General features: G+C 46.5%; 1 protein-coding gene across 9 annotated transcripts in view; it reads right to left on the reverse strand.

Moving 5' to 3' along the window:
- Window positions 1–14,411, reverse strand: part of Foxn3 (forkhead box N3) — a 396,979-nt gene that overhangs the window by 203,729 nt on the left and 178,839 nt on the right. For all 9 annotated transcript variants that reach the window (XM_028886613.2, XM_028886620.2, XM_028886618.2 and 6 more), the window contains one exon: window positions 12,763–13,319. In XM_028886613.2, coding sequence (XP_028742446.1) covers window positions 12,763–13,305 — 543 coding nt within the window. In that variant the 5' untranslated portion in view covers window positions 13,306–13,319. The remainder of the gene's footprint in view (window positions 1–12,762; window positions 13,320–14,411) is intronic.

The raw sequence follows: 14,411 nt of genomic DNA on the forward strand, positions 1-14,411 counted from the left end.
TATACCTGCGCCTACAGATTGTGATCTTGAAACAAGCCGGAATAACTGTCACCACTCAGAAGCCTCGAAAGGTAATCTCTCTGCTCCAGTCCCTTTAAACGTCCGCCCCTCCTGTTTCTAATGCGCTTCCTAAAGCTGTCTTGCTGCTCTTTGGACATTCCCAGCTGTTGCCACCTCAGAGCCCTTTTGCAGAGTTTGATCCCGCTTGCCATCCAAGGCATGCCCAGTCAGTTCCTCTGAAAAGCCTCCTACAGTCCCTCCCTCCTTCCTGCCCCTTTCCACTGCGGTACCCTCTTTAACTTTCCTCACGGCATGCATCACTACCTGACACATACATAACCTGCCCGGCCCACAAGCTGGGAGGGCTGTGTAAACACACACCTCCTCATCTCCTACCCCCCAATCTGTGGAGCGTCTAAGAGATCACCCAGTTAGCCGTGATCCAGTGTCGGACCGTCCCACAGGCAGGTACAGCCTTCGTGAACCACTGCTGAAATGTAGGGAGGCTACTTTCCTTCGCAAATACAAAGCCTAATTTTCACTTTGCAAACTAAGTGTTCTTTGAGGTCTCCGGAGCTTAGCTGCAAACACTATCTTTCGCCTTAGATGACATCATCTACAGCTGATTCATCCGGCATCTCAGGACTCACACCAGCAGTGCTTGGGGGGGGGGGGGTCTCTATATCCTGGCTCTGTGCCAGGCAGCCTGAAGTCGGTGCTCACATGATTTGACCTTTCTTTCTAAAAACAGCATATACGAAGGTTCCGCTACCTGGGAGTCTTCTGGCTAATGACATTAGTTAAAACACTTATAGGTCTTGTCCCCAGAGGAGGACAGCTGCAGCCTTCCAAGAGACACTTCAAAGGGCTCCCGTAAGTGGAGGGGAACCCTGGACTAGGGTCCAGGGGAGCGCGCGCGCGCGCACACACACACACACACACACACACACACACACACATACACACGATGCAAGAGCAGCTAGGAGCTCTGCCTGTATTTACTGCCTCCTGCTGAGTTCAAGGGACAGGTACTCAAACAAGCCCAGGCGGGAGAGAGAGCTCAAAATCAAAGGCTTAACTCTGTTCTCGGAACTGCCTGTAATCTCAGGGAGCAAACTATCAAGTTATTATTAAAAGAACAACTCCGTCTTCAACGAGATCCTTCCTTGCTTTCCGTCTTAGCCATCTTGGCACAGGTCCCATCTCCACCTCTATCAGGGCCACTGCTTTGGGATGAAGATGCTCAACGCAATCTAACCAGACTATCTTGAAGCAAAACTCGAGTCAACTGGACCGTTTTAAAGAAAGACTGGGTTGGCATCTTTACGCTGGCCCTGCACCCATACCCTTCCACTAGGTCCCTAGTGTTATTGACAGAGCCTTCCAGCCACTCTCTTCCTTTTTATGCTGACAATGCCCCAACACATCTCTTGTCCAGCCACGTGAGTCTCAGCATCCAGACCTTTGTGACAGAAGTTCCCATATGGCTCAGTAATAGAATCAACATTTTATGTGTGTGGAGGCGTGTGTGCATCACAACAGAACTACATTTCCCAACCTTCCTTGTAGCTAAAAAGAGATCATGTGAACAAAGCATAGCCAATGAGATTAAAAAAAAAAAAAAAAAAAAAAAAGCAACATTATGGAGAAAGTTCCTGAAAACTACTAATTCCTCCTTTGTCTTTCCCTTCATCTCTGTGCTAGCTGGTGCCATCTTGGTCCATGAAAGACTTGAACAGAAACCAGCAATGCACTAAAAATAACAGCAGGGGACTCATCCCTGTGACAGAGGAATACTTGGCCAGCTTGCTTAAGTCAGTGGCCCTTGCCTTTTCATAACAGCCATGCCAGAGCCTATCGGATGTTCCTATGGTAGGGCTCACTAAGACTGCTCTGTTAACTACTGGACTGTTGCCTTCCCCCTTGCCCATCATCGTGTCTCCTCGCCTCCTAAGGGCTCTCTCTGCGAAGGAAAGCCTGCCTAGCTGCCTTAGCATGGTAGCAATCGGGGCCCAGCAGGCTTCCGGGACTACCGGTGGCTTTGTACATTTTCATTCTACGTCCTCCATGGAATGTTAGCATCTATGATGAGAATCAGACCTCACGTTTAACTCGGACCTTCAACATCACCTGAAGGAGCGGGAGAAGTTCCTGAAGAAGCTATCAGGTCCAGGATACGAATAGCCTGTTATCATGAAGGCACGACTTGAAGAAATAATGATGGTCTGAAAGGGGCCAGTGTGAAAGGAAATACAAAGGACTGACGAGTCAAGATATTTATTATGCACAGAGAGAAATCACAAAAAAAAAAAAAAAAAATTAAAACTGGTAAAGCTAAACTGTCCACAAACACAGTGGCATCAGATAAGCATTACAGTAGCAGCACACACTCCGTATCTTTGTTTGGGGGGCTTTGTTTTGTGTCGAGACAGGGTCTCCTAGAGCCTAAGCTATGGCGGGGTTCACCACACACCAGAGGCTGTTCTCCCCGATACTGAGCTTCCCGCCTGCACCTCCCAGGTGCTGGGATTACGGGTGTGCACCAACTGTGCCTGGTCAGCCGTTAAAGGATTTTAAAATTTTTCTGTTTCCAGTGTAAAAAGCAGTGGAATTTTCCATGGAGGCTACAACTGCCCACCATCTTGCCAGCATTTAAAAGCATTTAGATGAGCAGGACTTAGATGACAGAGTGGAAAGTATGGGTGGGCATGGCAGGGCAACTGAGCAAGTACAGCGGGGACAAGGCCCTTAGGTTCCATTCCCCAGCACCACACGAAACTTAAGAACACGGGTTAATCTACACACTCATCACTTCTTTTAAAGAAGCGAACCGTAGGTCTTTCTGGTGTGCGGGCCTCCTATTAGTTATTGCAGAGAACTCTCTTGCAGCTGAAATGATCTCAGAGGGAAACCCCAAGGCATTTTCAGCTTGACAGGGAAGGTTCGAAAAGCAATCTGTTGGCAGTGTGCTGAGGAAGAGGCGTCAGCATTGAGAAAACCTCGGCTCTCCACAGCCGGGGAGTCAGGGATGCTGACAGATGGGGCCCTCCATCCAAAAGAAGCAAGTCTCCCAGGGGCACTGCCAGACCCTCACAGAGGACATCAGACTCTTCCGGGGAAGTCACCGTGGGGCCTGCAGAACGTGGACCCCCGATGCATGAAGGGCCAGAAAGGCGGTGATGAGAGAAGCAGGGCACAGATAATTAAAATGGAGCACTGAAAGAATAACAAAGGCTTCTCTCGAAGCATGGGTGAAGTTGTCTTCACTGACTTCTTTCTCCAGCACCTACAGTGTTCTGCTCTGTAGGTGGGGTTCAGAGGGCCAGGGACCCCTGTAAGCAGTATTCACCATTGTCGAGAGCTGGACAGGCAGCAGGCTCAGAGGCCACTGAGGGTAGACATTTACAATGAGCTTCAGACCCCACTTCCCTGTTCCCTGGCAACCCAGAAAGAGTATCAGCTTTGCCCCTCCTTAGGATTCAAAAGACCCTATGAAGAGATGGAGCTCTGGGGGCTTTGCTAAGGCCCACTAAGAGAAAGCTATGTATGTCCTCCAGGTCAAAAGAATAGAACGTTGCCTCTGGCCCTGGATGATATTCTAAGCTGTCCCAAATATTACATACTATACAAACTCCTTTAAGAGGTAATCCAACTAGGCCTGTCCATCACCTGTGCAGCAGACCACTGGAAGCCGATTCACCTGACAAACTAAGGAGACAGGAAGACCAATTACTCCCTTAATGAGACAATGTATGCGTGTCGAGAAAAAAGCCCCTCCCCCGGTACAGTGGATCACACACCTTCACTGGCAGCCTGACTGCTCTTGTGAGTTCGAACTCAAAGAGCCCAACCTTTTCTTTTCCCTGCCTGTCTCTTCTTTGGAAATGGGTCAAAGTCCTCAACACTCTTGCCCTGAGTCTGGAGACTGTCCCTCTTTCTGTCTCTTCTCTGTGTAAATGCCTACCAACCTACACTGCTGAGCCTGCCTACTTTCTTGGACCCTAACTCACAAGACACGGCTATGCTTTTCCTCCTACCCATCTCCGGCCTCCCAGCAGCTACCATGATATACAACCGTCTACCCTGTTCTTATTCTCTTGAACTCTAATCAAACTGTCCTTGAGCTTCCCTCTGAGTCAGTGCTTTCTCTTTTTTTTTTTTTTTAATCTGACTTTATTTTATGTGCATTGGTGTGAAGGTGTCAGATCCCCTGGAACTGGAATTACAGATTGTGAGCTGCCATGGGGGTGCTGGGAATTGAACCTAGGTGCTCTGGAAGAGCAGCCAGTGCTCTTAACTACTGAGCCATCTCTCCAGCCCCATGAGTCAGTGTTTTAAAAGCCCCTAGCCCCTAGGGATTGAACCTAGGATTCATGCATGTTGGTCAAGTGCTCTACTACTGACCTACAACCCCCAATGGATACATTATTTTTACTCATGAGGCCAAAAACCCACAAAAAGGTACAATTCCCCTATAATAACAATGATACAGTTGACTATATATCTCAATAGACTTAGTTATGGACTTCAAAAAGGAAAGTTGGGGATTTTGAAGTTGAATGAATGAATGAATGAATGAATGAGCAAGCAGACTAACAAGCAGCCTACTTGAGAGGGACAAGAGGTAGGTATGTGTCTCTCAGGCAATGTAAGGATGAAGAAGGAGCCCATCTGGAAGAAACAGGGAATGGAAGGAACATATGGACAGGATCAACCAGGACACATGGCCAACAGGAGTGTGATGATTTGGAGGGAACACAGAGGATGCTCATCTGAAGATTCCATCAGAGAGTGGAGCACCATCTCAGTAGTTAAGAGCACTGGCTGTTCTTCTGGAAGACGCAGGTTTGATTCCCAGCACCACGTGGTGGCTCACCACTGTCTGTGACTCAAGTCCCAAGGGATCCAGCAACAACTTCTGACCTTCAGGGCACCAGGCATTTGTGCTATGCACAGACTTGTGCATGCAGACAAAATACTATACACATAAAATAATGGTTTTTTGGTTCTTTTTTTTTTTTTTTTGGTTTTTCGAGACAGGGTTTCTCTGTGTAGCTCTGCGCTTTCTGGCTTTTGAGACTAGCTGGCCTCGAACTCACAGAGATCCGCCTGCCTCTGCCTTCCGAGTGCTGGGATTAAAGGCGTGCGCCACCACCGCCCGGTTTTTTGTTTTTTAATAGAAAGAAAGAAAGATTCCTGTGAGATAGCTGGAAAGGGGTCAGCAGCCTTGGAAGCAAATGAAGATGGATCCCCCCACACCCCCATGCTCTGCTTGGAACTCACCTCCTGTTGCCCTGGTAACACTAGAAAGGAAAACATTGAAACTGTTCCTTCTACACCTCCCAGCTGAAGAATGAAATACTCTGGCCCTGGGTGGAGATGTGACATTCTGATCTGCTCCAAAGATTAGAACATTATATACTATTATCTCCTCCAGGCTTAGTTCGCTTTCTATTGCTGTGATAACACTCTAAGATCAAACTTAGAGTTCATCATGGGAGAGGCCAAGGCAGGAACTGAAGCAGAGCATGTGAGGAATGCTGCTTACTTGCCTGCTCCTTCTGGCTAGCTCAGTGTGCTTTCTTATACACCCCAGGACCACTTGGCCCAGGGAGGGCACTGACCCCACCCAGCAGGCTGGACCCCTCACAATCAAGAAAAATCCCCCAAGGGCTGGCTACGAGGAGAGAATTTTAATGGGGACATTTTCTCAGTTGCCATACCCCCTTCTCAGATAACCTTAGCTTGTGTCAAGTTGACAAAAGAAAACTAACCAACACACCTAATCTAGCTAGACCTGTACTAAACTAGTCAGTAACCTCAACAGGACTACCCTACTCCACCCCGATCCCCAAGAACGCTGATCCATGAAGACACGCTGAGGCAGTGGGAGGAATGATTACCCCTTCAATGGAATAATGTACTTACGCTTACTGGAAGCCCTCCCTCATAGGGTCATCCAGAGTCTCTACCATGTGGCCTGCCTGCTTCTGAGTTCTAACTTTACCATCTTCCCAGCTTTTCTTTCAGACACTAACCATGCTTTCCCTGACTCTTTCTCTGAATCCCAGCCTCCCCTGACCATCAATCCTGGTAAGAATTCAACCTCAACAAGAAGATAAAACTATCAACAGTCCATTGGAAACTTTTAAAGGGCAAAGGTGGACCACCCCTCCTCCTTCATAAACAAGTTTGGACTCCAACTCCTGTAACCCTACAGACGGAAGACTTTAAAGAAAGGGAAAGCATCAGTCTCTGAAGAGAATCCCAAAGTATCCTCAAAACTTGAAAAATGCCCAGTGTAAGGAGGAAGCACCACATTGCAGCTTCTAAAAATTGAAAATACCATATGAAGGTCATGTGGTAGCACATGGCTTTAATCTTAGCACTAGGGAGGCAGAGCTCTCAGAGTTCAAGGCCAACCTGGTCTGCATAGGGAGTACCAAGCCAGTCAGAGGTACATAGTGAGACCCTGTCTCAAAAACAATCAATTAAAAGCAAAAAAGATATGTCAAGCCAGACGGTGGAGGCACACGCCTTTAGTCCCAGCACTTGAGAGGCAGAGGTAAGTGGATCTCTGAGAGTTCAAGGCCAGCCTGGGCTACAGAGTGAGTTCCAGGACAGGCTCCAAAGCTACACAGAGAAACCCTGTCTCGAAAAAAAAAAAAAAAAAGAAAAGAAAAGAAAGAAACCCTGTCTCGAAAAACAAACAAACCAAAAAAACAAAAACAAAAAAATCTGAGATCTACCTTGACATGACATTCTGAACTGCCTAAAAGATCCTTGGACTACTGTCTTGCAGAGGCACTCTGGTCAAGAACAAAAACACAGCATTGTCCCTTAAGAGTTAGTCCAAACAGGGGTTGGAGAGATGGCTCCAGAGAACAAACACTGCTCTTGCAAAGAGTTCAGTTTCCAGCATCCTTATCGGGTAACTCACAACTGTCTGTAACTCCAGCTCTGGAAATCAGACGCCTCTGGTCTCCTCTGACATCTGCACTCACATGCATATACTCACACACTCACACAGACATAATTAAAAATAGTATAGTCAGATGTGGTGGCACACACATTTTTTTCAGGCCAGCCAGGGCTAGAGAGTAAGTAGGAGACAGACAGACAGACAGACAGACACACACACACACACACACACACACACACACACACACACACAACTCAAATAGGCCTATCAATCACCTGGGAAGAAACGCCCTCCAGGAACACCATCTGCACTGGAAACTAAGAAATAGTGTAGTCTACGTCAACCCACAATACACCACATTTCGTAAGTCACAAGTACCTCAAGCCTCTGATTGGTCTTAGAGTATTTAAGTATATTCAATGCTCTTCCAAATGTGCACTATCGCCCAGTCTGGTTATTGTCCACTCTTGCCCCTATGTGACGGCACCTTTGGTCACTGTCCACTTTCAACTCCTGGGGGTACTTTAAAATAAACTTTGCCTATCTTCTACACAACACTCGGCACCTCTCCTCTGAACTCAACAGAGATTTCATGGACCAGGGAGTTGAGGTGAGTCCTAAGCAAGAATGGCACATTCACATGCCAAGATCTCCAGCACACAGCCAACTGGAAATAGCAGAGGCTGATAGGTCCTCCCTGGCCTCAAAAGCATCCCCCACACCTCAGCACATTTCTGCATATTCCAGAGGACCTTACTGCTAATGCACCAGGGTCAGGCTGTGCTGTCTTCCAAAGAGCAGTGTGAGGAGAGGAAATGAAAAGCAAGGCAGGGGAGGGTGAGGCAGGGCTGGGCTGTCTTCCTCCTAAAGGGATCACCAGTTCAACAGATTACCGACCAGTGTCACAGGAAACAGAAATGCTCTGGGTTCCAAAAGGTGAAGGAGTAAGAGGTCACCATGCACAAGGGAAACTGTCACAAATGTTAGCTCACGTGATACATGCCTTTAATCCCAGCACTCGGGAGGCAGAGGTGAGGCAGCCTGGTCTATAGAGCGAGTTCCAGGAGAGGCTCCAAAGCTATACAGAGAAACCCTGTCTCGAAAAAAATAAAAACAAACAAACAAAAAACCCAAGAATACAAAAAATAGTCTCTACACTTAGTAAATCTCTCCTGCTTACCCCCTCTAGTTCTTTATCCTGCATGCCCAGAATTAATCAGGACTTCACCTGTCTCCTATGCTATGGCATAACTGTTCCCGCTGGGCATAACATGGCCATGTCTCTGTCACTACGATGACCTTGCTTAGCATGTTTGATCTAATGAAAGGAGAAAGAGAAAGAAAAGGAATAGAGGGGGGAAAACTCTAAGCAAACAAAACCTCAAGAACCTCTCCCTAGACAAACAGAGTACTCATTAGCAGTTGATATGTTGCCAATGAATTCGGGTAGTGGTCAACAGTGCCTCAGACATTGAAGACCCCAAGGCACTGAGCCACTTCCAACGGCCGCTTCTACACACGTGAAAACCGAGGGACCAAGGTGCTCAGGTATGCCAACACCAACACCAGAACCCGCGTCCTGCTAGACCACGCAGCCACCTCTACAGGCCAAAACTGCATTCAGAGCAGCCAGCCTCACATATAATAAGCACACTGTGTACTCGGTTTCCTTTATAAACCTTCTGGCGACAATAGTATTTTTTGTTAAAACAGCAAGAATGGAAATAAATGAAAAGCACGGAAATAGAAACACATATACCTGCTCCATTCTAACCGAGTCTACAAAAATTAACTGCATTTTTATTTCTCATTTTCAAGTCCCCAGAGAAGTCAGTACACGCTAAATACAAGTCCTGAGACTTGTATCTAAAAGAAGAAGAAAAAAAGAACATGATCCCAGACTTTAAAAAATCAACAAAATGATTTGATTGATGTGAGCAAAGATCACCCACTGATAACCTGGCAGGATGAAAGACGGATGTGGAAGTTCACAGAGTAGGGAACAGCTGACCCTTGCGAAGCATCCCGGAAGCAAGTTAGACAGGCTTCAGGAGCACAGACCCTCCTCCACACACAGTTCCCAGGGAAGGGGCCTGGAAGTCAGCAGGCAATCTCAGAGGTCACTTCCCTCCCTGAGGCTGGAGACAAATTCCAGGACACCAAGAGAGGCAGGCAGAATGTAAGGCACTCTGAAGACCAAGTGATGGGTGACTTTAAAATGGAAGGGAAGGAGAGGTGGGCGGTGGTGGCACGTGCCTTTAATCCCAGCACTCAGGAGGCAGAGGCAGGCGGATCCCTGAGTTCCAGGACAGCCAAGGCTACACAGAGAAACCCTGTCGCAAAAAAAAAAAAAAAAAAAAAAGAAATGAAATAGTGGGAAAGGAAGGGACGGGGTGCAATATATTTAAACAAATAAAAAACATGCACACATGCCACATTGGGGTCCTAATTCAAGCATTTAACAATCTTGGCTATTTGAATACTTGGCTTAGATGACATTGAGACTTTCCATCTTGGGAGGCTCGGATGGGGAATGAGGACTGGACAGACACACTAGCATTGTGGCTACATAACCGACTACAGCTTAGTCTCCTACACGCTGAAGTGCTAAAATAAAATGACTCACGGTCTTCTTCAAAGTACTTCAGCAGGAGCAACAGCAACCAAAATGAATGAAACCAGACAATTCTCATTAAACGCTAACTCTAGACATGGGTCACGGGGTGACAGGAGCACAAATTCACATCATTCTGTCCACTTCTGCCAGCTAAAAACGTCCACGATTAAACGACAACAAATTTAACCTGTCTTTTGAAGCACTTAGGGAGACAAAACAGAAGCAAAGCTGCATTTTCTCTTGACTTAATTGGGAGGCACGGTTTTTGGTTTTTGTTGTTTTTTTTAAGACACGGATCTTGATGAGCTAGCTCTTAGGAAAAACAAAAACAAAAAACATCCCAGCACTTGGGAGGTGAAGAGGCAAGAGGCTCGGTTCAAGGTCACCCACAGCTAAGTATCAAGTTTAAGGCCAGCCTAGACTACTTGAGATCAAAACTCAAAACAAACAAACCAGCAAATGGTCAGGGACCTTACCTACAACACCGAGGTACCTTGACGCCTCCCAACTACCAACTTCCCCAGCCCATCTCAGAACCAAATCTCCAGGGAGGGGCCTGAGAAATAAGAGGTAACAGTTCGAAGTGCCTTGGGTGACTGATGCAATCTCGCCTGTTCCTTCCTGCTCCAGGGACCTGGCCAAACAGTTGTCCGGTGGGGTCTGTGCTCCAAGCCCTTGGGGACAAGGATCACACAGGATTCCACATTCCCACAGCTATGCCAAGCTTAAAACGGCCTTCTCCAGTTTCAAAAAACGTATCAAAACATAAAAACAAACAAAGAAAAAAAAGAAGGTGCCTGGCTTCTTCCTATCCTCACCTTCATCTGACGGATTTCTCACCGACATTTGGGTGTGTTTAGACATTTGTGCTGGGGTTGAACCTACTGCCAAAGTAAAACTCCCCGAGAAGAAAACAAATGTCTCTACACAGCCCAAGGGACTCTCACTGGGCAATGTATCAGCAGGAATGCCTTCCCCTTTACTCAGCAAATCCAGGAGAAAAACCCCAGTAAACAGGCCAGGGCTACGGCCCTGGCAGCACTGAGTACGTCTGACACTTGAACAGTCACAGAAGCCTCCAGCTCACCCAAGGAAAAGAAAAGAAAAGAAAAGAAAAGGGGGGAGGGGAACCTCACAACTGTAGCTTTGTTTTTAAACAGCATCAAAACGCTGGGAACAAACTTTCAGCCACAAAACTGACTGGCATTTGATCAGGAACATGTCAATACAAGTCAGCACCTGGGCTAGGAAGCTAGAACTCAACAATTCAGAAGATTAAAACAATCTCAAGTCCTTCAAAACACTCCCTGTCAACAGGCATCAATGTTTGCCCAGATTGACAGCCAACACCCCTGGAAAAAATGTGACTCCCAGAATCCTGTGTGAGCCTAGGGGGTGGGGGGCACTCAGTATAGCCTCCTGGTAAGCTCTGACATGCACCATCCAGTGCTTGGTAGCAGGCAGGATGATGAATAATCTTCGCAAGACTCACTGCACGCTTGGAGCTGGTCCTGTTTAACATTTCAGACTGCGCACTAGCTAAATTACTTTTATGTGCGGCGGTGTTATGTCAAAAGTGAAGGCACAGGCATGCTGTAACTTGCAGAAAAGATGACATGGAGCTAAAGGACCTATTCACTGTTTGACCCGTGGCAGGCGGCTCTCGGGGCCTGGTGAGCACTTTCTAAACCTAGAATTACCTGCTCGGACTTTCTCTCTCTTGCTTCAAGACGTGACCTATACAAACATGTTTAATGCCACAGCCTGGTCCTTTGAAGGAGAGCAGTTTTTAAGTTTTTTAAAATTATCTTTTTTTTTTTTTTTTTTGAGACAGGGTTTCTCTGTGTAGCTTTGGCCTTTCCTGGGACTCACTTGGTAGCCCACGGTGGCCTCAAACTCACAGAGATCCGCCTGGCTCTGCCTCCCGAGTGCTGGGATTAAAGGCGTACGCCAACACTGCCCGGCTAAAATTATCTTAAAGCATGGAACAGAGTCAAATCCTGGGACTGGTCTCTGAACGCTTAACCTGGGAAAAAGGAAAGACTGAGTTCCCAAGGAAAACAGATTTCACTAGATGAGAGGCACACCTTGATCATCCCAGATATACATAAAGCTAAGGACCCAGAAAAGAAGGCGGCTCGTGAATGTATACACACCCCCCGACATCACCAGCATTGTGACCAATGGCTTGGCAGTTAGGAGTGCCCACGGTCTGCCCACAGTCTGGCAGCAGACCCAAATTCAGTTCCCAGGGCCCACATTGGATGGCTCACCACCAACTGTATATCTAGCTCTAAGTACTGTAGAACCCTCTGGCCTCTGAAAGCACCTGCACTTACTTACATATGTTTATAAACACACACACACACACACACACACACACACACACACACACACACACACAAATTAAAAAAAAAAAAAAAATTAAAATGCTTTAAAGCCAGTGTCTAGTGGGAACCTTAACCTAAGCCAGCACACTTCATACTAGCAGTTTCCAAGTTGCCAAACACTTACACACAGACTGGATTTCATAAACGTCATCCACACCTCCAGTCTCTGATTGGTCTTAGAATAAATAAGTATATTCAAGTATCTTCCAAAAATGCATCATCTCCCATTTATTCCAGAAGCCTGAGACATTGCCTTTTCCCCAATATTCAGAGTCATTTTTCTCCAGCCCTTGATGGCCATTTTCCTTATATGCACTGTGTTAATACACTGTGGTCTATGCATTGCATGCATTATCTATGATGCCACACAGATCTTTGAACTTTAAAACCAAACTGACCCAACCACGTGGAAGGAGGACATGAGGACACTGGATTGGCAAAGCTCAGTTGTGAGAGTATGTGAAATCCTATCAGGGTACCTCTCAAAAGACTGACCCCCCTCCCTGCCCCCCAGAACAAAAAGAATGCATTAGCCAATATGTTTAAGAAAAATGATGTATTGTGCGACGCTTTAATCAGCAGAGCAGGCGATCTCTGTAGTTCGAGCCAGCCTGACTACAAGTGAGTCCAGAAGCAAAGCTACACAGAGAAATGTTGAAAAAAAAAAAAAAAAAAAAAAAAAAAATGATGTTTTCAAACTATCTAACGTGTTAAATTATCCACTCATAAGTACTTCAGCGTGGTGGACTATGCATTCATTTTTAATGCTGAAAACGTTAGGTTAATTAAAAAAAAAAAAAAAAAATCAGTTCCAGAGGACACAAACAACATACCTGACTCCTCTCTTTGTCCACTTTCTTGAAACACTTGTTCAAGGACAAATTATGTCTCACTGAATTTTTCCACCCGGTGGGCGCGTTCGCAAAATAGGGGAAATGTTCCAGGATCCAGTTGTAGATGTCCTTCACTGGCAGGCGCTTGGTCGGAGAGTCCTCGATGGCCATAAATATGAGGCAGCTAAAGGAGTACGGAGGCTTGCAGTTGGGGTTCTGCCTGGCATCATAGGGCAGGTCCGAGTGGGCAGGGGATGGCGGAGTGTCATCGTCCAGGTCCTGGACGGGACTGACACTCCTGAGGACCGACTCCCCAAAGCTCTTCAGCAAGTTCTTGCTTTCGTGCAGCCAGTTCAGGTTGGTCAGCTCTTCATCTTCCATGGTCCCCTCTTCTAATCTGATGTCAGGCAGAGGGAAGTCGAGGTCATCATCTTCCTGGAGGGCCTTGGAGAAGCCGCTGCCCCGGTAACAGTGACTCAGTCCACTGGACACGCTGATTCCTGAGCTCTCGGGCTTCTTACTGGCGGGCATGACTGGACCCATTTACGTGAAGGCTCCTAGGAAGGACAGCGCAGAGAAGTGATGAGCTGGAGAAATGCAGAACAGAGATCGGTTCAGGTCCCACCTAACTCCACCTCCCCCTATCTGGGTCTCAGTTACATGGTGATGGCATCGCAGGGCTCCCACATGGGGAGCCACACAAGCCCACCATCCAGTTACACAATGAAGAAAATGACCCCGGTGTCATCAGCAGCATGGTGACCAGATGGACCTTACACAAAACAAAACTGAAAATACAGGTGGCACTTTTAATGAGCAAATACATCATAAGCAGCTTCTCCTTGGGTCTCCAGTCATCCGTGACCACAGAACTTATTACTATTTGGTGTCTCTGATCCTCGACCATAATGCACATACATCCATAACATGCAAATTTCTTTAAAGACTCAGGATAGACACAGCAAAGTAAGTGTAATGGACAATTACTGCAGCTTTATAGTACCAATCTTGTTAATCCTCCTCAAAAAGAAAATAATAATAATAATAATAATAATAATAATAATAATAATAAGTCCCAGGGCTGAAGGTGCTCACTCAATTGTAATCCCAGCACACCTGTAATTCCAGCATTCTGGAGGTTATGGAGGAGAGAATGAGGAGAATGAGAGTTCAAGGCCAAGCTGGGTTCTGTGAGATCCAGTCTCAAAAAAAAAAAAAAAAAAAAAAGATGGCTGACAGAACATCAAGGTACTTGCTGCTGAGTCTGTTCACCTGAGTTTAATCTCCCAGACCTACATGATGCAAAGAGAGAATCACTCCAGCAATCTGTCCCCTGAGCTCCGCCTGCGCACTATGGCAATCATGCACCCCCATATATACACACATACATATATGCACTCATATATATATATATATATATATACATATATATATATAAAATAAATAAATGTAATCTTTTGGAGCCTGTCCTGGAACTCACTCTGTAGCCCAGGCTAGCCTCAAACTCACAGAGATCCGCCTGCCTCTGCCTCCCGAGTGCTGGGATTAAAGGCGTGCGTCACCACCGCCCGGCTCTTTTTTTGATGTAAGGAAAAATAATAGAGATGATAGGGAAGGCAAGGAGAATGATAGACCCACAACGAACCCCC

This window comes from Peromyscus leucopus, chromosome 14, assembly GCF_004664715.2.
Source record: "Peromyscus leucopus breed LL Stock chromosome 14, UCI_PerLeu_2.1, whole genome shotgun sequence".
Taxonomy (NCBI): domain Eukaryota; kingdom Metazoa; phylum Chordata; class Mammalia; order Rodentia; family Cricetidae; genus Peromyscus; species Peromyscus leucopus.